This window comes from Bactrocera dorsalis, chromosome 5 (genome assembly GCF_023373825.1).
Source record: "Bactrocera dorsalis isolate Fly_Bdor chromosome 5, ASM2337382v1, whole genome shotgun sequence".
NCBI classification, from domain to species: Eukaryota; Metazoa; Arthropoda; class Insecta; order Diptera; family Tephritidae; genus Bactrocera; species Bactrocera dorsalis.
Genome location: NC_064307.1, coordinates 34,233,657 through 34,259,201, shown reverse-complemented (window position 1 = coordinate 34,259,201; position 25,545 = coordinate 34,233,657). Strand labels below are relative to the sequence as shown.

General features: G+C 40.7%; 1 protein-coding gene across 1 annotated transcript in view; it reads left to right on the top strand.

Moving 5' to 3' along the window:
* Positions 1–25,545, top strand: part of LOC105227122 (uncharacterized) — a 266,518-nt gene that overhangs the window by 204,623 nt on the left and 36,350 nt on the right. Inside the window, exons 3-4 of the mRNA XM_049459215.1 lie at positions 5,577–5,675; positions 6,074–9,257. Coding sequence (XP_049315172.1) covers positions 6,083–9,257 — 3,175 coding nt within the window. The 5' untranslated portion in view covers positions 5,577–5,675; positions 6,074–6,082. The remainder of the gene's footprint in view (positions 1–5,576; positions 5,676–6,073; positions 9,258–25,545) is intronic.

Sequence of the window (25,545 nt, the reverse complement as noted above, 5' to 3'; positions counted from 1 at the left end):
TTTCCCTGTGCTCGTAGTACCTCTTACTATCTCTCAACTCGCCACCCACCCACAAACTTGTAGCCACTTTGATAACAACACCGCAAATTGTTGATAAATTTCGCCTGTTCATGTGCAACGCATGCATAAAGTTGCACAGAAAATGTAGCACAACAACAACGATACCAATAGCAACATAACAAAAATATGGCAGCTGAGCGAGCCGCTGCTGCAGTTACTGGAACTGGACTTTCAATTTATTACAATTTTTCTACGAATTTCATTATACTTACTCACTGCGCTCGCACTTTTCCGCCCCCTGGCTGCGATTTCGACAGCATTCAATACAAACGAAAAGTGTTTTTTTTTTTCATTTCGATTCTTCTCTGTTCCCTTTTATTTACAGATTTCCTTGGACGCTTACATGACGGCGCAAACTTGGTAAGCAACTGCCGGCGTACACGTAGCTACATAGTTTTGGCCCAGAATTGGGAGCAATGCTGTTAACTCGCTTGTATAAGTTCAGTTATGTTTTGCTGCTCTCTTACAACACGTCTTTTAATAGCACTTCACTAGGTATATAGGATGTTTGTTCGTTCATTTTTCTATTCAGCGACACCCACATCAAAGTAGTGCCGTTGCTGTTGTACTTACCAAGTTTGCTGCCACAATAAAGTTGCACGAATGACCGCTGGCAACAAGTATTTTTCCCACTTTTTCTTTCTTTTGTGTGTTATACACAGAATGGGGTATCTTCAGTTGGCCACGAAGTTTTTAATACCCAGAAGGAAATGACGGAGACCCTGTAAAATATGCATACTATATAAAAGTAAAAGATCGGCTTGATGAGCTCAGTCAGTTTAGCCATCTTCATCTGTTTGTCCATCTAGTTTTTGAGATATCGATCTGAAATTTTGCACATATCATTTTCTTACGAAGAACATACTTATTTGTCGGAACTGCTTATATCAAATCACTATATCATATAGTTGCCATACAAACTGCACAATTAGAATCAAGTGCCTGTAAGGAAACCTTTTCGATTTGACGAGATACCTCCACGAAATTTGGTATTGGGTTGTTACTCAAGACAAAGGTGCAATATACGAAGAAATGGTTTAGATCGGACTACTATAGCATATAGCTGTCATACAAACTGAACGATCGACATCAAGGCCTTGTATGGAAACCTTTTTGATTTGACGAGATATCTTCAAGAAATTTGGCTTGAATTATTATCTAAGACAAAGATGCAATATCCGAAGAAATTATTCAAATCGGACTACTATAGCTTATAGTTGCCATACAAACTGAACAATTGGAATCAAGTCCTTGTATGGACCCCTTTGTGATTTAACGAGATATCTTCAAGAAATTTGGCTTGGGTTATTATCTAAAACAAAGATACAATATCCGAAGAAATTGTTCAAATCGGACTACTATAGCATTTAGCTGCCATACAAACTGGTCGATCAAAATCAATTTCTTGTAAGGATGCTTCGCTACAGCCGAAATTAAAGTGTTTTCCTATTCTTGTTTGTGAATGGCGTATCGGGTTCACTGTACGGTTCCCATCCCGTAGTAGCCCGTCTAGCAAAAGGTGTCTGTGAGTTGGATTGATGTGTGCGTGTTGTTGCTCTTGTTGTTTGTGTGTGTCTACAATGCAATATGATATTGTTGGTCACGCTTTGGCCATTGTGCCAGCGCACTGTATGTTGTAGCGGATGACCGCTATGGTTGCCGTCTGTGTGTCAGCGCGGCCAGTAGTCGCCCACTTAAAGCTCACTCACTCGGAAGCTGGTACGCGCTTGCAGCTGTGTGCCGGATATTAATCAAAATGCAGGATACGCAACTTTGCTTATTCGTTCGTCTTCACTCCCCTTTATGCTATTTGCTTCATATAATTTATACCAATTTCTGCGCTCTTTGTCGGATCCCTTTCTATCTCTTTTATTCACTCCGTTGTCATTTACGCTTAGGCAAAGCTCACCGGTAGTTTCGCTGTTACGCTTGTTGTCAGTTTCATGGTGTGTGTGGGCTCTGTGGTGTTGTTATTGTTGTGCCGCGAACGCCCGCTCCATGTAATACAATTTTCCTGCTCATTTTGAATCGCTGCAACATTTATTATGTTGCCTGTTGTTTGTTGTAGCATGCTACATTTATTTATTGTGTTGTTGCCTTACTCATAGTCCTTTTTTGCTTATTCTTTTTCTTATATAGTACATCCTACATGCAACACTTCAAAAACTTTGTTAAATGCTGCCTGCCATTGTTGCAGTTGTTGCAGCTTAGTTGTGTATTTCTCCTATTGCTAATATCACCGTTACACCTCCACTATTTTTCACATTTTTCTTAGCTCTCCTCGCTGCATTGTTGAATATATTTTCGTGTTTACACCACAACACTTCAGAAATAGTTACAATTTCATGTTGCTGCATGCCATTTGGCCCTCCATTTAATACAATTTCTAGGCGAAAAAAACATGAGTTCACCAAAAGTGTTGCATCGCCAATTGTTGTATTTGTAGCTACATTGTTGCTTTCTACAACACTTTGTAGTGGTAGGACGAGATTATTTCCCGTTTAAAATTAAATAAAGAAAAAAAATTAAATGAGATGGGACCATAAGGCATAGATATAGATTTATATACAATATATAGAGTTATCCATTTCTAGATTCCCTATTCTTTTAAAGAAAAATCACAGAAACATCAAATTTAGTGGGGAATGTTTGCTATCATTCGAAAGAACATTCTTTGGCATTTATTTTCTGAAGATTATCTCTATCAAATGTTGGTTGCGGCTACGTCTCAAATGCTCAATCCATTGAGTACAATTTTCACTGACTCTTTCGAGCATTTCGACCGGTGACTGGCGAATAACACGCGGGATGTTTTGTTCCAAGGGTTGGCTACTAGCGGAATTGTCCACATAGACTTTAGACTTTACATATCCCCACAGGAAAAAGTTTAACGGTGTAATATCACACGATCTTTGTGGGCATTGACCGGTCCAAAACGTGAAATTATCTGCTCACCAAAATGTTCTCTCAAATAAATGCACTGAATGAACAATGGTCTCATTGAAGCTATACTCGTACAGTTATGTCGCCGAGATCACGAGCGTCAATTTCAGGCAACAAATAGTCGGTTATCATGTCGCGATAATGGTCGCCATTGACGGTCAATCGCTCATCAAAAACGAAAACGTCGAAGCGATGTCGCTTGAGAAGGTCAAAATACCTCACTATATTCACATATTTCACAGAGTTGCCCAGTTGTCCCCAGATAATGGAAATCGTCGAATCCAACTTTCAGTAATTACTGTTTCGATTGCCGAGGATGGATATAAAAGAAGCTCTTTATATGGGTGTCACATGATTTAACGCAAGAAACATCATGTACCGCATTTTTGTCTGCGAATCGCTGCAGACAAAATGGACTTATTTCCGAAGTGGATAGCTTCTGTTGAACGGGTTACTTACGACAACGTCAAGTGAAAGCGGACGTAGGAGAATAGGAGATAGGAATAGGAGGTCAGGAAAGTTTTGCTAAATGCTTGGTGCGATTGGCAGAAAATCATCTACAAACAGCCGCTCCAGCTCAACTTGTACTTTCAATGACTCTATCGTATAAAGGCAGCAGTCGCCCAGAAGCAGTCAGATTTGGCTAAAAGGAGAAGAATTTCATTCCGTCTGTACAACGTCTGGCTGCTCATATCGTTATTAGCTTGCGAGATGCTCCGGAAGCTTGGCTGGGAGATTGTAATGTAAAATTGCCCCAAAAAAAGTCTATGAAAATCGACAGCCCTAGCTTTTTGGCAATAGGCTAAACCGTTCTTGCTAAGCTAAGTAACTCTTCCAATTTAATACAAAAATAATGGATTTCTTTTTTTTTTGTCTCTTCTGTGACGTGCTGGATTTGTACTAAGAAGGTTAGTCTGGTGTCTTACGCCTAGGTAGTTTACTGCTAAGAATATCCGTAGATGTTTGCATACTTATTTCTAGGGGTATGTGCTTATTTGTTAGCAATAGCAGCTCTGTTTTTTCTGTAGAGAGCTGGAGGTTGTGTAACTTGAGCTTGAGTCCTTATCACGACGTGATTAAGTTTTCTTCGCGGTTCTTCGGTGTCTCGTGCTGTAATTACTGCTGCATAGTCGTCTGCATAGCAAATTAAGTACGACTCGTCGGGCATTGCGTGTTTTAACATTTGTTCCACTGTTTTGTTATAACTGACGTTTATTCACTACTAGATCCAACCTTCCACAATGTCTAATAGAGCCTGGAATCTTTGATGACAGCTTGCGACTAAATTTTCCGCATATTTCACAAGAAGTGACCTCCAGGTGTAATTGAATAGCCGAATGAAATTTCTTTGGTGTTAGATGATTTTTTGGATTTGATTTAATCTCGAGCATTCTATATTGGTGTCTTGAATAGGTCGAATAGGTCGAATCAAATTTAGTAAACATTATGAATTGGCACTATACAAAGCTATCATTCGGCCAGTATTGTGCTGTGGAACAGAATCACGGAGGCTACTTGAAAAGAACAAAACCAAACTTCGAAATTTCGAAAGTAGGCTCCTAAGGAAAATCTTTCTAGCAATTAAAGATAATGACTAGTGGCGTACAAGATGGAACAATGAGCTAGACCAACTTATGAAAGGTAAAAATGTTATACCCTTTATCACTAAGCTCGCTTGGTCATGTAACGATAATGCACAACAAGAGAGTGCAGAAAAAAGTTGTAGAGGACACAGCATTCCGCACTAAAGCAAGGGGAAGACCGTGCTTAAGATGGATTCACGAAGTTGAGGTAGAAGCTTGGGATACAATATTCTAAAGAAAACGAAAAAGACCGGGATGTCTACAGGGCCCTTGGTTCCATCTACCCGGACAGGGATCACTTTACCTCAGTCTCGGCCATGAGGCTGCTGGAATTGTTCAAAATGCTTGATACTTGTGGCCCATATGTAATATATATAAAGAAGACCATAGATCACAGTGCAAAGCCTCAATATTTCTATCTATCTATCTATCTCTCTGTAGTGCACTTGTGCAGCAGACCAAAGCTCACGGGGATGATGATTTAGGACCTTTAGAGTGCTTCGGCGGCTGCTCAAAACGTTTCTCATGCTGAGCGCATAGTTTTCTTATTTCACGTCCATCATGACATATTATGAAGATCGAAAAAAGTTATTTTTTGCACGCAATGCATATTTCTAGAATATTTTTTATTAATCGAAACTTTGTTGCCTCATTTGATTAGATTTTCATTAACATAATATTCACTTTGCGTAAGGAAATAAAATCTCAAAGATTGCGGAAATGAGTACAGACTCATAACTACGCGTTCTCTTCCGCCTTTTAGCAATTTTTCCTTGACTGTATGGCTGAGCCGCTTAAAGCTCTAGCCAATGTGATATTACTAGCACTGACTTAAGTTAATGTGATGCTACAATGTTGCAAATTATAATTCTCTGAACCAAGAAAAATTCTTTAATCACATTACATTTATTTTTTTTCTTTTTCAAGCTTACTTTTTAATCCCTTCCCTGTTTTATTAAAAATTTTTTCTTTTGCTTATTTCATTTTCAGTTTACGGTTATTGATTGTGATTTACCTGCATGCAACAACAACTCGGTGAAAAAGTGCAAGAGCTCTTCCAATTGAGATTATGTGCGCAAAAACAACAAGGTAAGCTAGGCTAATCTACATTCAAGCAATTGGCTGCCACACCATAAGCTACAGCCGTTGCAACCGAGGTGGCGAAAAGAAAATCTGGCACGGCCGCAGCTTGCTCGCATTGCCCTTGCGGCCGACCATACAAACATATACACCTTAGTCACTAACTCGCCACTTTTGCTGCAACGCTGCCACGTACCGTACCTTCGGCACGTACGAAATTGCAAACAAAGTACGAAGCAGCTACAATCTTATGCCAAATAAACAAGAGTTATTCTGCAAATTAATGGCAGCCAATTACTTGGCAATACAAAGCCTCTGCTCACTCCGCACCCTTAATAATGCAATCACCAAATCTTGATCTTTCACTTTCGTTTTTTCTTTTCTTCACTTGCTCTTGTATTTCACAGTATTCGCCGATGTACGACAAATCAAAGAAAACCTGGAGTCAACGGCTCAAGATTACGAAAACCACAGAGAGCAGCAACGCCACATCAGCAGCAACCGCAAGCACATACACGACGGAGTCCAGCGCAACGGTGACAGGCTTACATCAAACAGAGAACTTAGCCGCTGCGGCAGCAATAACAAGACAGACAATAACGAAAACGAAAATAACACAAGATTCAGCATATAATGCAAATAATTTTGGTCGCCACCAAGTACACGTACAGCAATATCAGACAGTGGCAGCAACAATGCATTTACCAACACTGCAACTTAGTGATTATCACATCGGCAATGGTGGCGTCGGCGGTGGCGGTGTCAATGGCGGCTATGAGTATTTACCAAGTTCCCTCTCACGCTCTATGAAATACGCAGAGCCATGGATTTACGGCACCGTACGCGGCATACCCGCGCGCCCGTCATACCACCACTTTATGCCGCAGGCATCATCGTCACCCGGCAATTACATGCAACCGTTGGCAGTGGTCATCTGTTCGTGCCCCGAGTACTTGAACGGCACCAAACGCGATGTGAAGAAGGCAAGCGTATGTAAAAAGTGTAAAGGTTCACGCCTACCCTTGACGCCCATCGGTGGTACTATGCGTCTCGCAGCTGGCGGTATGTTGGCCACCACGAAAATGCGTAGCAGTGGTGCGGCCACCGTACGCGTAGTAAGCACTACGAAAAAAGCACGTCCCACTATACTTGACCCGCAGAAAGATCCGTATGATTTGATGCGGCGTACGCGTCTGCTGTCACCCGAGCCGGGCAACAGTAGCACTACCAGTGGTGGTGGACGCGACGCGGCAGGTAGCACACGAGATAAGGACAAACTGCGTAGTCGTGGCAAGAGTGCAAGTCCCGTACGTGGACGTAGCCGTAAACGTGGTCAGTTGCCGACGTCGTACCACCACAAGCAGAATGTGTCCAATGCGAGTATGCGGGAGGAGCCCGATTGCTGGCTGGTAGAGGACACAGATACGCTTTTAAATGCCACCGGCACAATCAGTGGCGAGAGTAATGCCACACGGCGTTCCATATTACGCTGTAATGTTAATCCATATGATCTGATCTCACACAGCCAATCTTCGAGTAGTGGCTCGACAACACCCACAACGCCAACACGCTGCAAACCAGCCACGCCAACTGCCGGCTCCAGCGCCAAATCGGCTTCACAGAATGAGTTCATGCCACCAAATGACGACTTTAATGTGGCAGACGCCGCACTCACCGAAGAAGCGCCACCATTTGCCTCCAACCTGGTAGTTGGCGGTTCACGCATGACTGCCAAAAGCAATAATCAAGCAGCGCAAACGCTACGCGCGCCGAAATCAAAGGCAGAAAATAAAACGACGGTATTGCGACGTGAGAGTCGCACAGCTGGCGCGCCAAATACGTGTGTAAACAACAGCGAGGAGGATGGTAGCAGCTCATATGACGAAGAAATACACGGCAAACGTAACTACAATAATGTTCAGGCAATTGCCGGGCAACGCATTAGCTTGGGTGGCAAAACTACAACCAAATCATTAATCAAACAAAGCGAGGATGGGCGCAGCTATGAGAGCATTATAGTCGCTGAAACGACGAAAAAGTCTGCGAGCAAACAGCAGTCCAAACGTAATGAAATGCAGGGAAAATCACACGATTCCTCCTCCGCGACACAAACGTCCACACAACCAAGTCGGCCGCCACGTCTACGCAAATCTGAATCGAGTGAAAGTGCTGATAGCGAAGCGGAACATAGCCGCTCTAAGGGTGAAGCTAGTAAATCGCCTGCCAACGCACTAGACGAGGAACGTGTTATGGTATTGACAGTGACGCCAAACCAAAACATCAAGTCGATACTGAAACGTCCCACATCCAATACCTCGGAGAGTGGCGCCGACTCGCCAATTGCCAAGGATCAGCAAACATTATTACCCGTTGGGGCAGCTAGCATTGGCGCAAAAGCAATGACACCTAGTAATCAACGTCGAACAGCCGCAGCGAGCCCCTCGCCCACGACCAAATCGCAATTTTACATTCCACTGCCACAGACACGAAAGAAAGTGCAGTTTCGCGAAGAAGAGCGCATCGTACATGCGTTAGACTGTGACATGGCGAGCAGTGATGAAGCCACTGAGTTTGCTGAAATGCAGGAGCTTTCAACTGACAAAGAGGATGGCAAAGGTTTGGATGAAGGGTTCGATGCCAGCCATCGACAGTCGCCCAAATCCACAACCAATTACGAGTATTACAATCGCAAACGCGAACAACAGCGCTTACAACGTCTGGAAAATATTTCCGAAGCCGAAAGCACACATCCCCATGGACAAGCGACGCCGTTGTCACTAACGCTGCCAACACAGGATGCATTGCTGGCGGAATTGCAACAATATTCCGATTTTGTAACGCAAGTGATTGCTCAAGCAAGCAATAGCTACATTAACAGCAACAACAATAGCGCTGAAAATGCGGTGCACGATTATGATGGCTATAATTTTGATGAGGCAGCCATTGAAATGCGTGCTGCAGCCTCCAGCAGTGCAACAGACGCAATGCATTATGAGGATTTAAGTCCCATAACTACTGACGCAGGCGGCGAAGGCCCCACCACTGCTAGCAGTTACGTTAGCAGTAATAAAAACAGCACTAGCGGCGGCAGCCAACAACAACAAAGTTGCAGCGCCGACGAGAAAACTGTGTCATTTGGTGGCACGAAAATGTTGCTTACTCAACAAAATGCCGGCAGGTCGGCGCATTCATCACCAGCAATAAAGGCAGCAACGATAGCGGCAACATCATCGACATCATTACCGCCAACAACAAAAGCCGCAAACGCTCAATCACTTGCCGCAGCAACAGTGGTGGCAGCAGCTGCCGCCGTGTCACATGTCATACGCAGTGACAAAAATGATGATTATGATGATGATGCCGCTGATGGCCAACAGGACGCCGTCAATAAAGGCAGCAACAACAGCGACAACAACAAGCATAACGACAGCAACGGCGACAACGAGAGCAGCGACGAGGATGTGTACGAGGACGCGCACGACGACAGCGCTGACGACGACGATAAGAACTACAGCCTGTTGGGCAGTACAGTGGCTTTGACCACAGCCCGGGCATCCACTGGCGCTGATGATGTGTTAAAAGCGGAGCTCGGTGAGTTCATTTATTTTTATGTTCACCGCTTTGTTAGCTTTTAATTATGGATATAAAGTTTGCCAGCAGCAGGCAGCGCCTTCCTCCAGCACGCTAGGCCGGCTGACTTTGTTCTCGGTTGTAAACGTAATTTGGGGGCTTATGCAAAAGCAACTACAAAACAAGCACACTTTCACATACATATATACATAGTATAAGTGCGCACATGAATGGCATAAATGTGCCGTGTGGTGTGGCATGCCGCGAATTGAATATTGCGCACAGCGGCGGAAGTGACCAATATGTGCGATTTAGTAGCGGAAGAATGGCTTCAATGTGTTTGTTGTTTATTTTGCTGAAGTTGGCGGCATTCACAGCAAAGCCACCGATTTTTTATAGAGATTATAAAACTTCAAAGTGAATCGTTGCACGCTAGTTTATTTTTAGCCGCAAGTGCATAGTGTGCTAACGTCTATATTAAGAAGGTGAATGTGTGTATTTAAAGAAGAATATACACAATCACTATTTTTCAGATTATAGACCTTTGCGGAAGAAGTATTGCTTAGAAAAAGTATACTCAAGTAATTCTTTACAAATGCGTTGTTCCTATGATGCCGCAGTCTCTTAAACTTATATTTTTAATATCTTCTTCCGCTTTCGTAATTATAGCCAACTTTACATAAGTACGCCACTCGTTGTTCCTTTCCCCGCTATTTCACGCCAATTGGAGATTCCAAGTGTAACCAGGCCCAGCTGTCTTCCTCTTCCCTTGCTTCCCCCGGCAGGTACTGTGTCGAATAATCTCAGAGGTGGAGCGTTTTCATCCATACGGACGGCATGACCTAGCCAGCGTAGCCGCTGTCTCTTAATTTGCTAAACTATGTCGTACGATTGGTTAAAGAAGTCGCACGATAGGGAGTCGCTTTTGTCGACACCTCGTTTCCACTCAGTACGCTCCATTGAATCTTATGATGTTGAAGAGACTTATACCATGGTAGTTGGCGCAGATTATGGTGTCTCCCTTTTTGTGGATTAGGCACACTTAAATTCCAATCTTTGGGCATGCTTTCGTCTGACCATATTCTACAAAGAAGCTGATGTATATTTCTTAGCAGTTCTTCGCCGTTGTGTTTGAATAGCTCGGCTGACAATATATCGGCCTTCGGCGTTGTTTTTCAGACGGCTAATTGCTAATCGAACTTCTTCATGGTCGGGCAATGGAACGTCTGCTGTTGGTGAATCGGTTTCACCTTCTCCCGGTTCTATACTTTCATTGCCGTTCAGCAGGCTGCAACAAAATAGTGGTCCGAGTCAATGCAGGAATCTCGGAGCGCACACATATATAAAACGCTGGAGACATATCTTCCGTCTATCACAACATGATCGATCTGGTTGGTGGATTTTCTATCCGAAGACAGCCATGTAGCTTGCTAAATTTTTTTATCCTAGAATCTAGTACTAGAAATAACCATATTTCGGGCCCCGGCTAAATCGATCAGCCTCAACCGTTTGGGGATGTTTTCTCATGGGGGCTGAATTTATCGACCATATATCTTCTTTGCCTAACCTGGCGTTAAAGTCGCCAAGCACTACTTTGACATCATGGCGAGGACAGCTCTCATAGGTGCACTCTAAGCGCTCATAGAAGACAATCGCCCTTCTCTTACATCCGGATTGTGGCTACATGTCCTTCCATCGGGGTGAATGCCAGTACTCGGCGGCGGAGTCTCTTTCCCATAATGTATCCCACAACGAATTTGCTTTCCTCCATATGACCATTGTAGTAAATGCCATTAGGACCTACACGCTACTTTCCTTGTTCCGTCCATTGCACTTCTTGCCCTTAAATTGTTTGCAGTAGTCGTCATCGGAAGAGGGCCCTCTCATCCGAGGCTACCTCCACCTTGGTGAGGCATCTTACTTTTAATCGCCTTCAAAAGGAAGTTTTTTGGCTACCTACAGGATACTTGGTCTAAGATCGAAAGTCATGAGCTGCTTGAACCATTCGTAATACACCATGCAACACGTTGCTTAAAATCTAAATTAGACCAAAACTTAAACCAGAACCTATCTACGCTTTGTCAATTGTTTACCAAAGTTGTCAATGATACACTTATAGCAAAGTAGCAAAAACAAACTGTCAGAGGCAAAAGAAGGACTTTGAGCTCCGATTCACTCCACATCAAAGTACGTAACTAAATGAGAGTAACATAGGTGAGCAAGCATATTAGACTGCATTCAGACGAGGAGGCGTTTTGCGGCTCATTATCGGCAAATTCTCTTGTGGTGTGAGTCACTGCGTTCAGACGAGCAACACGAGTCCGATAATTTGAGCTGAACAAACCGGTTTGGGCGACAGTGAGAGTCCTCGTGTGAACGTAGTCTTACTCATATGTCTATATGTGTGTTTACGCAACAGCTACAAACACTGCCTCATACAATGCGTACGCACCGAAATTGCCAGCAGCACAAAGCGGTTAGCCAAGTGCGAATGGAGGCGCCACAACACATTGCATTCTAGCATCAATTTGGCAATGGTTGACAAATTCCACACGAGCAAAGGCAAGCCAAAACTGACAAGCACGCGCTGTGTGCACACACAGGAAGGTATTGTTGCATGCCCTAAGACGTAATATAATCGCATTATGCACTGCAAATGCGCACATTGTGTGCGTCTGTATGCGACTGTGTGAACTTTAGCCTCCTCATGCCACATACGAGTATACATTAAAAAAAATAAAATTGGTTAGCAGCAATGGAATTTCCTTCCTCATGCGCAGACACACAAATGCACATATACACGCGTATATGCGCTAGCGCTAGGTATTGAGTCAACTATGCTGATTTGTGCCCCATTGCATTGTGCCTCATAGCCGCTTTCCTAATTGTGTGGTTAATGTTGCACACTGCCTACCCCACCAATGTTGAGTCTCAATAGATGAAAAGAGTTGGTGTCTATTCTCTAGATTTTCCTACTTGAAATTTAATTAAATTAAAAAGTTGCTTCCTCGATCGACGAAGCCACTTCATAAGCTTTGAACTGGTTGTGCGGTTTGCGGCATGCGCGTAGACGTTAATTGTTGCACAAGCCGAAACTTTGCATTCATACTGCATGGGCTCATATGCACATATGTACAAATAGTTAGGTTCAAAGCGTTGCCACATGCCGACGCACAGTACATGCCACAAGCCACACACACTTAATTGCTTGTATGCGTTTTTGCTGGCACAGGCTACAGCGCTGCCGGTGTTGACAGTGGGAGCAAATGTCGGAAACACAGTCAGAAGGTGCACAGTCACGCACACATACTTAATTCAATAAAAGTTATGCAGTTTATGAAATTAGTTGCACAATTAACACCACTTATGTTTTTCACAAAAGGCGTAGTTATACGGATAACGGATGGGTAGGTGAAGCCCCATATTGCCGCACGGCAAGGAAGTAACCAATGAAATGAATGGGCTTCTTCTGTGATGACGACTATTTAGTGGCATTTTAGGGCGAATATAAATCAGCTTATGTATAGAGTGCTTTAAGAGGTATTGAAATGCATTGAGACACAGCTGTCAAATCTGATTTCATCCTAAAATTTAGGACATATCAACTTTCATAAAAATCACTCTAATATACCCTGCTCGACATTCATAACTTCGAAATCGTAGATAATTTCGTCTATCTTGGAACCAGCATTAACACCAACATCTGAAGAGTCGACTTTACGAGTTTGCGAGAGAAAGGTTCTGGCCCTTTTTAGATTTATGAAGAAGATTTATGGCCCTTTGCGCATTGGCAAAGGTGAATGTCGCATTCGATGGAACGATGAGCTGTTTCAGGTATACTATACTACGCAATTGAGGTCAGCGAATTGAGGTCAGCGAATTAAGAGACAGTGACTACGCTAACTAAGTCATGCTGTTCGAATGGATGAAAACACTCAAGCTCTGAGGATGTTCGACGCCGTGCCCATTAAGGGAAGCAGAGGAAGAGAAAGACCTCCATTCCGCTGGCGAGACCAGTGGAGAAGGACCTGGCGTCACTTGAAATTTCCAATTGGCGCAAACAGCGTAAAGGAAGACCGACTTGCGCGCTGTTGTAAACTCGGTCATAACCGTGTAAGCGGTGTCTACGCCAATAAAGAAGAAGAAGACGATCAAGTCTCCGAAGAAATTCGAATGAAGTACGGATCGGATTACTAAAGCAAATAGCTGCCATACAAACTGACCGTTCAAAGTCTAGTTATTGTATGGGAAAATTTCATATTTATGCAGGATATACTAACTTAATGCAATGATGCGTTTGATGAATGTAAGATCACCAGCTACCTTTTCAAGCATCTCCTGTACGACCTAGTGGTAGGAGTATAGCCTTCCCGAACCCAATTAACGCTACATGGACCATTTTGTAGACCGCCATGCCAGATTTTGTAGCTCATGGATTCCAAGTGTTCTTTATCGGGTGTGTAATAACTGCTCGTTCGGCATTCACAGAGCAAATGGACAACTGTTTTCTTAGCCCATATTCTCAAAACGACAAATACGCTGTTATAGTAGTTGTAAATATCTGTAGACTTAAATTTCCTGGACCTTATTAATATGTTTGTATTTCCTGTCTTGTCATATCTAGGCAAAATCTGCCTCCTTGTATTTGGTTATAGATTTCCATTTCTTCTGAGCTGTTTATTAAAATTGTGCTTAAAGTTCTCTTTTGATCGTTCCTAAGAGGCATATTAACTCCGCATCGGACTAGCCTTAAAAGGCCTCAAACTTAAATGTTCCTGTGATCGGGAACCCAAATTATGGACAAGTACAGTTGACATGCCAATAAGCTTAAGGCTTTCCTATAATTGTAGAATGCCATCTGACTATCTGTTTCTATGGCTGATTTGTATATCCTTCCGTAGTTGCTCATTAGAGTTTCATAGTCCTTCTCTATGTCTAGCACTTCCATTTGAAAGACGCTAGCTAAGTTTGATAGACAGATGGAAAAGGGAAGATATGCCAAAGTCCTTACTTCTATTCCGCAATCCATTTTGGAGGCGTTGGTAGGCGTCTAGAGGATCCTCACTAATGAAATCCAACCTGACGAGGATACGACATATATACTATAATCAGCTAGAATTGGGTTTGGTATAGTGGGACTACGGACCAAGCTCTCAGGTCCGATGCGCAGGTTTCCTAGCATTTTTCAGGTTGAGGTCAATGCCATTAGCAGATGTGCGGAGGTAATTCTAGAAAGAACTATCACAGAGAATGAATTGTCATTCTAGTGATCGTCAAGTGTCTCTTCGAGCAATCTCGTCCATTGAAATCCAATCAACAATGATTATGGGTTCCGTAAAAACCTAACAGGGTTGCCACTGATAACAATACCTTATAGCATAGATCTCTAAGCATAGCGGCATCAATGGATATGAGCTGATCTCTAGGCGAAAGAAGTTGCGGCAACCAACTCGATAGGAACTCAACCTTTCATTGCTGAGGACGACTACACTTTGCGAAAGGAGCTATAGAAAGGGCAAAAGGCCAGTAGAAAACGGCGCTGGCAACAATTGGTTAGACAGGCGAAGCTGTTTCTAGGCTTTTTTCGTTGCAGAACGGTTCAAGATACTAATCGTTCTTCACAGGGACTAATTAAGGCAGCTTTCGGGTTTTTTGGAAATTCGAAGTAAAGAAGATAGATATTTTGATCCAAATATTTTTTCTGAAAGAAAAAAAATTTTAGTGTAAATTTTGAATGCAAAGACCGCTATAAAAAATATCATACATATGTAATTTGGACTCTGCCGCTCTCATTTACCAAATAACTGGTGATATCCCTTTGTCATAATTATGAGTACTTTCCTATGTGCTATTCAAAAATCTCACTGCTTACACCGGAGCCTCCGAGTACCAGCGTGCAAAGCCAAATTTCAAGCGTTTTAGCAGCTCATCCTCAGCTCACTTTTATATAGTATATTGCCATAAATATATTATTGCAAACCCTACACGTGCTTTGTTCTCTAGCGTAGACTAATTTGAACATAACTAAACTAAACTACTTTTGAAATATCGCAAAATGCATTTCAACTACCTTTTACTGTAAGTTTAAAACTATGGACGTGAGAAGGGCATTCAATGCATTAAAACTGCTGCAATAAATTTTTAGCCTTAAATACAGTTATAGTGTCCAATTCACGGTTCTCCACTTGCTTCTCCTCACTGTCCAGCATGTGCCACCATTGAAAATAAATAAAACTAATAAAATACTGTTGCACTTGCCAAAAATGCACTCATATCCATATACTGCTATATAGTAACTTACGATTCGTTACACTGTTTCCCAGCGAGTCGCAATTCCCAGGTAGTTCATTTACATGGAATTTCACTCCTCTTTACACGGCATCAGCTTGTCCGTAAACAAAACGTAATGCTTGGCTTCCACAACTGCTACACTTTGGCACACTTTTATTGCTAACCCATTATGGCTGCTCCCAATTTGGTTTTTTTTTTTTGTTACTTTGTGGCCACTTTTGCTCTTAAATTTTGACCACACTCCATGCTCTCCATCTCCAAACTGTACACAACGCTTCCCATGGCCCTTTCTCCGATTTATTTATATGTGCATATTTTATTCATAATATAAAATAATAAAATTACCATAATCGCATCAAGTACTCATATTTATGTATGTGCATTAAAAGCATGCCAGCAGACAGCAAAAAAAAATCATCGCTCTGGAAATAACTACGAGCAGCAGAGCGCTGTGTAGCAATTTAAATATTCTCTCAAAATATATGGGTACACCCGCACACTGACACAGTCACACATGTTCATGCGAAAGTATATGAGAAGTTTGCGCAGATAAAAATTAAAATAAAAAATAAAATTAAAAACAAGAAAAAAATACGAAAAAAAGTTCTACAAGTGGCAACGAAAATAAGGCCAAGGGTCCCTATGCATGCGCTCTTCATTCATTCCAGCCACTGACCACTGGACCGCAACTGACCAACTGACCAGTGCAGCAGCAACCGACTGCCAGTTCGCAGTTACCGTTGCGAGTACATCAGCGCACGTTGTTGCACAGCAGCACTCAGTCATCTGCCCGTCCCTGCTGCGGTTTCCTGCGTTTAAGCGAATGCCCTCCCATCCCCGCGTTCCACATTTCTGCATGCTGATATCATTTCGTACTTGATTTTTTTCTAAATGCACTCTATTTTACAATTCTTCATAATGTAATGGCGCTTATTTACAATGTTCACTCCTTGCAGCTGGCTCCGTTGTTGCGCCCAAGATTGCCCTCGATATCATCTGCTACATTGCTATACATTTCTACTTCACCTACATTTGCAATCTGACCGTGTCTTGTTTGTGCATCAACATTTGCTACGCAGAAAGAAAATAAAATGAGTGATTTGTAAATATGCCCTCCAGCTTTTTGTGATTTCTCTGAACTGAACTATAAATCAATATATTCGTGTATTTAGATTTGATGAGTTTTCTTAAAAAAAATGTTCGTATGACCGGGAAGCCATTAAATAAAGGTAAGTGTTGTTAACCTGATGGTGCGCCTTAAGCCTTCCTGCATTTGTTGATCACTTTGGAGTTTATCTTTGGCGACGACAAGGTCCGTGGACCATGTATGGTATATGGTTGCTTTTTGTATCCTCTCGTAGAATTCTTGTAGAGCTCCACAGACCGTCTATATGCCTAGTACGTTCGCTTGGAAAATTTTACCCGAGCTTGGTAGACGGTTTAAGAGAGAGATATCAAGATCCCACAGTATATCTGCGTCCCTACTTCGCAGTCTATTTTGTAACCCTCCATATAAACTTAGTTGGTATTCTCTCCCCTACTAAACCTCTTCTCCGTTCACGTTTAGAGGGTATCTTCACTTGGAATTGAATATTGAAATCCAATTTTGGGAAGATATAGTAGATATCTTTAAATTTATTTTGATTTGGTAAAAGATACCGCTATATCCATATTTTTTATGTTCCAATCTCCTATCTTCCTCATTCTTACAGCAGTTCGCAGTCTCCGCAGTCCATTTTGGAACTGTCCGTATAGACTGAGATGGTATTCTTCTCCCCTGATGAACCTCTTCTCTACCGTCTTCAGAGGATATCTTCACCTATTGAAATCAAACTTTGAGAGGATATAGTATGATATATGTAGATTTATTTTGCATTGGTTAAAAAATATCACCATCTCCATATCTTCTCATCTTCCAGTTACCTATATTCAGCATTCTTAAAGCACAAAATGATGCTACTTTTCGTATGAAAACTCCTATGGGCAGTCTATGGGCGCATCAGTCGGACTTGACTTAACGGCCGCGGTAACCCCTGTATAGGCTGCCCTAAAGAAATATATTCTTTCTCTAATACCGTTCTCCAGATCAGTAATCCATATGTTAAATTGGGTCCAATGATAGCCGTATACATCCACAATACTATATTCAGCTTTAGGCCCCAGTCTCTGTTGAGTATTCTCTTACACTTGAAGTAAGCCATATAAGCTTTTTAATACGTTGCTCTACGTTCATTCTTCAGCTCAGTTTAGTATCTATCTCTACTCCCAACTATTAAGAAATATTTTTTTTTGTTTCCAAAGGAGAAAACTTTCAAAGGTACTGCCACGGTGAAACTGACAACAAACACGATTCATATTGTTTCCTAGAGTATACCTCTTTTGGTACAACGTCGTGACGATTTGGAACAATGTCAATTTGGAACAATGTCAGGCTTGTGGAACAGTATGTTTACGTACTAAACCCTTAATTAGCTGCAGTAGCTTTTATTTGTACCTGCGGTACCGCCATTAAGCATTGCTTCGCAGGACCAAGCTGGGCGATAAAAGTCTCTTCACCTGCCTCCAGGACCCTTCATGTGGTCTTATGCTTCTCCACTACCTTTCTTTCCTTTAGTTCTTGGAGCGCTATTGCGGCCCACTCTTTCATTTTAGCTCACAGCATCTCTGATCGCAGCATCTGACTCACTATGTTGTCGGGCGTCATCCTTTCGTTTGTTATTTGTTTTTGTTATATGTTCTATGGTGGTTCTCTTCACTAAACACCTCGAGCAAGAAAAAAAGTTGTGCTCTGCGTTTTCTGCGGCATTTCCGCTGAAGAAACATTGTGTTTCATCATCGTGGCGAAATTTATGTATTATTATTTATGTATATTAAGTATTCCCTGAAACAGCATGGCTCGAAGGAGTCCATCTCACCGTGTCGTCTGTCAATCCAGGCCAGTTCATTCTTAATTAGTCTATACGTCCATCTTCCTTTATTTTAAAGTGTGAAACAGCGATATTGTAGCGTCATCAAGTGAAGAAAGATCAAATTGTTTACAAATGCATTACTCTGAGAATAAAGTCATATACTTGTAGTACCTTATCAACCGTCGAAAATAAGTGGTAATTAAAGTTAATATTACAGTGACAAACCAAAAGGATATGCAATTCGTACTTATAAAGCAACTCTGTGTTATTTGTAGTAATAAAATTTCATCATTTTGATCTGCCATGTTTTGTTAGCATTCTAAACGCATAATTCTGTTGTGCGACAACTCTATTGCTCTAACAAGAGTGTTAAACACTTTTTATGAGATTAGACAATGAAAAAAATCTTTTTCCATTACAACAACTACCATTTTCCACAAGCACTTCTAAATAGGAAACTGTCGCATCACATCAATGTCAGCTGTTACACATCCGTTTCGTTTTATAATTTCTATTCACTCACTAAACCTGCGAAAACGATTTCGAAAAACTAGCCAAACTGGAAATTCGCTTAGCATGTTGATGGAAAAGTGTTTATACAAAACAAATTGCATTAAAATGCACAAATCCTGCTAACCAAAAGTGACATAAATGCTAAAATTCTACCATAACAGCATTAGAAACAACACAATAACGGTATAGTGTTTGTATATGCAATATATATACATATTACCAAAATGCAATGTGTTGATGAGAGATTCGTTACAGTTTAGTACAACTTGAAAAGGTCTTTGTTGGTACCCATTTTTTACGAATATACAAACAAACATTTACATATGTGCCTGAATATAACTAGTACATACAGGGTTCCCGGTACTTTATTGGTTTCTACAACAGCGCGCCAGATGTTCTTCCTTTTCGCCGTTTGGTGCCAATTCGAAATACTAAGTGCAGCCAGGTCATTCTCAACCTGATCTCTCCAATGAAGCGGTACTCGCAATTGCCAATGAGTAAAAGACCATAAGATTTCCGCAACACTTTTCTCTCGAACACTCCTAAGATCCACTCATCAGATGTTGTCATCGTCCATGCCTCTGCACCATATAGCAGGTCGCGAATGATGAGTTACTTGTAGAGTTTGGTCTTTGTTCATCGGCAGAGCAAAGGAATCTCACGATAGGGAGTCACCTTATATAAAACCTTGCTTGATATCGAACAGCTCAGAATGGTCTCTTCCGATCTTGACGGAGCTTTTCGTGTTTCCCGACGTCAGTTAACATAGCAGTATTATCTTTGCGGGGATAACAAGTTCAGACATATCGGCATAGAGGCAGTTCTTTTTCGTGCTATCAAAGCGTCTTTAAAATCGACGAAGAGGTGCTGGGTGTAGATCTTCCTTTCACAAGTATTTTCCAAGATTTGGCGCATGGTTAAAATCTGGTCGACAGTAGATTTACATAGATAAGATCTTATATCTATATAACCTTATCCTACAGTAAACGGTGCAGATTGTGGGTTACTCTTTTTTTGGATTAAGGATAGCACACTTAATTTCCAATCGTCAGACATGCTTTCATCCTACCATATCTTACAAAGAAGTTGATTTGTGCACCTTGTCAACTCTTCGTCAACGTGTTTGAGAAACCCGGACGATAATCCATCGGCCTCTGCTCTTTGTTGTTCTTCAGGCTGGTAATTGCTATTCGAACCTCTTCATAGTCGGGCAATGGAACATCTATGCCACCTTCATCGATTGGGGATTCGGGTTCACCATCTCCAGATGATACACTTTCACTGCCGTTTAGGAGGTTAGAGAAGTGTTGTCTCCATAACTTCAGTATGCTTAGAGGCATCAGCCATTAGATCACAACTTTGAGTTCTACAGGAGAACTTTCAGTTCTAATTCGGTAATTCTTTGACCAATTTTATACATTTTTGCTTTAAGCGATAATTTATCCATTGTTATATCTTACCTTATATTTTGTGCGATATATGTAAGTATTTGCTTCAGTCAACAAAGAAAGTTCGAAATTTTTTATATATTTTTATATGGTCAATTTAAGACTTATTATAGCTTAAAAAGCATATTCTTTGAGCACGGTCATTTACTTTCATTAAACGCCTTTTAAGACAAATATATTTCCACGTCTGGTGTCGGTTTATTGAGACATTTGTATATATCTTTTACGTAAATCCTATAGGTAAGGCAGGTGGCATGAACAAATGAAAGAATTCTATCTCCAACTTTTGCCGTTGCTTAATAATCCCATACGCAAACGATTAGGCTGCGGAGCCACAATTGAAACAAATTAACGCATATTTTAGTACATGCAAATTAACAAGCTCATATAGTACATATGACATCTATATACGTACATATATATTTATTCGTATACTCTTAGTATATTCCAAAACATTCATTTCCTTTAACTTAATTTATGCAAAGACTCCTTAACGACCTGTATTACGCTCTGGCCCAACGCTTCGCCAGCAGCCCATCGGTGTTGATGACCTATTTATAATGCAACAGCGTTAATCCCACAGAACACACACTAATGCGGTTCGAAAAAAAAATTAAACGCAATTTCAATATGAATAAAAAGCACAAATGAATAATACAAAGTACGCCAGAAAGCTGCGTGCTGCGTTAATTGGCTCTCGGCAGCGTTAAATCTGAATCACAAAGTTAATACCAGAACGGCACAAGGGATTTGCATACAAAGAGACTTTATACACCGAAACAGAACAAAAACAAATATTCAGCCAAATAATATGCGTAAAGAAATGACGACATTAAATGACCAATAACTTGATTGGTTGGTTTTTTTTTAAATAATATTACAAAGGTATGGAAGAAAATATTACCAAGAAATAGGAACATAATGAATGCTTCGTTTAGTAAAAATACTTTCTTTTTATTCGTAAATTATATAATTTTTCGATTTGCATAAAAACTTGTCATATTGTATGTATTGACATTCTTTAGGTCATTTAGGTTTATCAGGTTCCTAAACTTATTCTCAAAATTCATTTCTTAAATATAACTTACACTTTAACTCAATATATTTGTGGTATTTAACTATGAAACAAGTTATTCGACGCAGGATTGCTTTTGAACTACCGTACCCAAAAAATAAGGTGACATTTGAATTTAAACTGCGCACGCCGAAAAATTTGGAGAATTATTTTTTGTTGTAGGTTGGTAGTACTGTCAGTCATATTTATGTCAAATTTCATGTCAAAATATTCATTAGTGTATGAGATACGTGTCGTTTTGTGAGCTGCTAAAAGTGAGTTTTTCGTTTTTTGCGAAGTCGAAATTTGTTGAACAACGAATTTGCATTAAATTTTGTTTACGGAATCAATTTTCTGCTGCGGATACGTTGAGGGTGGTGCAGAAAGCCTTTGGTGATGGGGCTAAGTCTAAAAAAATGTTTACAAGTAGTATAATGAGTTTCCAATCAAAGATTTGGTGTTGAAAAATCGTCGATTAACAATTAGAGATCTTGCTGATGAAGTTAGCATATCGAAAGGCTCAGCCAATACCATTTTAAAGGATTTTTTGGGCCTCAAGCGCATCAAATCTCGACTGGTACCGAAAACATTGAATTTTTTGGAAAAAAGCGCCGCGTTGAAGTGTGTGAAACGATGCTTTCGGACTATCAGGGTGTCATGAAACGCATTATAACTGGTTTACGACCACGAAACAACCGATCAATAGAGCGAATATCGTGCCAAAAGATAGCCTAGACCAAAAAAATCGCGCCAAAGTCGCTCAAAAATCAAGGTCATGTTGTCTGTTTTCTTCGATTATCGTGGTGTTGTGAATTATGAATTCTTTCCAACCGGTCAAACAGTCAACAAGGACGTTATGCGTCGTTTGCGTAACGCTATCCGCCTAAAAAGACCGGAATTGTGGAAACAATTCTTAGTTTTTACACCACGATAATGCACCATCCCATACTGCCCTCGTAATTCGTAATCATTTCGCCAAAAACTCAACTCATATTGTTCCGCAACCACCGTACTCACCTGATCTGGCGCCGTGCGACTTCTGGCTATTAACCAAGCTCAAAAGACCGCTCCGGGAACACCGTTTTTATACGATAGAGGAGATTCAAGCCGCAGCGAAGACGGAACTGAAGGCCATCCCGGAAAGTGACTACAACCAGTGTTTCGAAGATTGGAAAATCCGTTGGCATAAGTGCATTGCATCGGGAGGGGATTACTTTGAAGGGGATAAAATTGATTTGGAAGAATAAATAAAGATTTTTCAAAATAAATACAATGTCACCTTATTTTTCGGGCACATCGGTATAAAACTTCCTCACTTTATCAGTGAAAAAGATCTTTGACTTGTTTGCCTCAAAACCGCAATTTTTTGACATAATCGCTTTTGAATTTGTCTCGAAATAGGGGGACTTCTAAAAATTAAGAAACGATGAGATTACCATCCGATCAACCGAAACAAAATAAAAAAATTCAGTCTGCTGCTACAGGGCCTTAAATTAAATTGAACCGATTTTCATACTTTTCTGTCCTTCAACTAAAAATTTGAGTTTTTAACTCTGAACAGGGTCCTGTGCGATGGCCTTTTATATTTCCAGATTTGCCACCTCACAATTTTATGGTAAAGTTTGTTATTTTTGATGTTAGGCACACTAAGAACGTTTTGACATACCACCGCTAGTTATGTAGTTTACAGTAACTTAAAATATTCATCTCAGCCAAAAAATGGAATTAAATCGTGAACATTTTCGTGCGATTATTTATTATACTACAACTTTCGACGTGGATTAACTCAGCAACGGTGCATCGATGAACTTAATTAACTGTTTGATCACTCCAAGACGAATTTCATGAAGGTCGTCAAAAATCAGTTGCAGTTCCGGAAACTCTTGATGTTGTGCGCAAACTAATATTAGCAGATCCTCATGTGACCTATCGTGAGATTGAGACAACTAAAGGCATTAGTAGGGCCAGCATACATTGCATTGACAAAAAATGAAGTCTTGACTTGGCATCAAATGACTTCTAATTATTCCCGTCCATTAAAAATACACTAAGGTTCAACTATTTTCCACATACGAAGAGGCGGTTGATGCATTGATAATGAAGGTTTTGGAGATCCATCGATCAGAGTGACAAAAATGCTTCGACAATTGGTTCAAACGTTTGCAAAAGTATATAGATCTCAATGGAGAATAGCGATTTTCTATGATTAATATTTAATTTTTGTTCTCTGATCTCAAAATAAAAGTTATAAAGTTTTATAAAAGGTAAAGATCGTATTAAGTTTGCCATGAATCTTATAATACTCAGAAGAAAACGTCGAAGACCCTAAGATATAACATATGTATATACAAGGTTTGCGCAAAAATAACCTTTCGATGTTTGTTGGCTGTAATTTTTTTAAAAAATTAAAAAGTTTGATTCTGCTTGTGGATTAATTCTATTCGGTCTTTAAAATTTTTTTACATCAAGTCGAGAATATGATATCATGTAAATGACCGCCGCCACAGTTGATTGTCATTTGAGCCCTTTTTATGGCATTTACCAACACTTTGGCCCGAACTTTCGGCGATAGGTCCTCACATTCTTGACGGATATTGTCCTTAAGAACTGCTGGAGTCTGAGGCTTGTTGACATAAACCCGCGACTTCAAAAATCCACACAAAAAGAAGTCTGGAACGGTCAAATCAGGCGATCTTGTTGGCCAGTGTAATTCGCCAAAACGGGAGATTAGACGCCCGGGAAATGCATCCTTCAGCATATCCTGTTGGAACCATATGTTTTCCAATCCCAATTAATCAAGTTGTGGCAGAAGAACTTGTAGATCATTGCTCTGTAGCGCTCGATGAGCCAGTTTCTCCGAGGCGAGCGGCTTAATAAATGATATTCAATACAAAAATATTGATTCCGTTCAAATTGATAACATGCACTTCTCATGTTAAGTGTGTGTTGGCTTTGTTGTGACTACTATAAGCAGCTGAGTTGATATACATTGTTGCATTGTTGCATTTGCAATGCAATTCTTCTACGACAGTGATTGTGTTGCGAGCCTCAGTGCACACTGGATATGCATATGAAAATTGCATTCCTTAACATGGCATCAACCTACATCACATTGGTTGCACTAGCACCAACATAAACAACAACAACAACAAGTGGAGTTTAACTGATCTGCAAGGAATCAATGCAACGCCATGAAACTTGTGTATTTCCAACAAAAACAAAAGCAAAAACAGTAGCAGAGTAAAGTTACAGCTAAAACCCTGAAAATAACCTACGACCTCTTCTCCTCTCCACACGCCGGCCGTGAAATATGTTGGTATTCAAGCCGACCGCTGATTACTTATTCTCCAACTGACCAATCGCTGACGTGAGCAGCGCAAGAAAAGCACAAACACATTTACATACATGCACACATATGTATGTATATATCGAAATGTATAAATGCATAAATATTTCCATATGCATATACATATATGTGTGTGTTCATATTGATTCTTGTGTATATGATTATGTCAATGACTGTTACCGACTTTGGTTTACCAGCAAACAATTTCCATTTCAGCCGCTTGTTTCCGTCCTTCCACGTTCCCTATATTTTCCCTTTATTCAATGCAACAAAAAAGAAGTGCAGATTGCTTGTAAATTTGTTGTTGTGCAATGGAAAAAGAGCAATCCTAGTTTGATGTTATTTCTTCTACGGCATCTGAAATTACTTGTTGCAAGTATATATGACATGACCACGGGGGAAAAAACACACTTAGGAAATAATTGATCGAGAAATGGGCTGCTTTTTACATTTTGATATTTGAGAAAAAATCCAATATTAATAATCAAAGATCGCTTTATTCTCCTTTAAAATCCATACTTTTTTCATGCATTTGAACCAAATTTGAAGTCCTGATTGAGTTATCTCCAAAAGATGGGGTCTGAGCGCATCAACCGCCTCTTCAGTTTGTGAAGAACGTTGATCTCTTAGCATATTTTTACGTACATGAATAAAAACTAAACATTCTGTGACAGGTCCGTATTATACCGTGTATGACTCATCAAATCTTTGTTTTGCGGCTCCAAAATGGAGTTGTTTCGGTCGATGT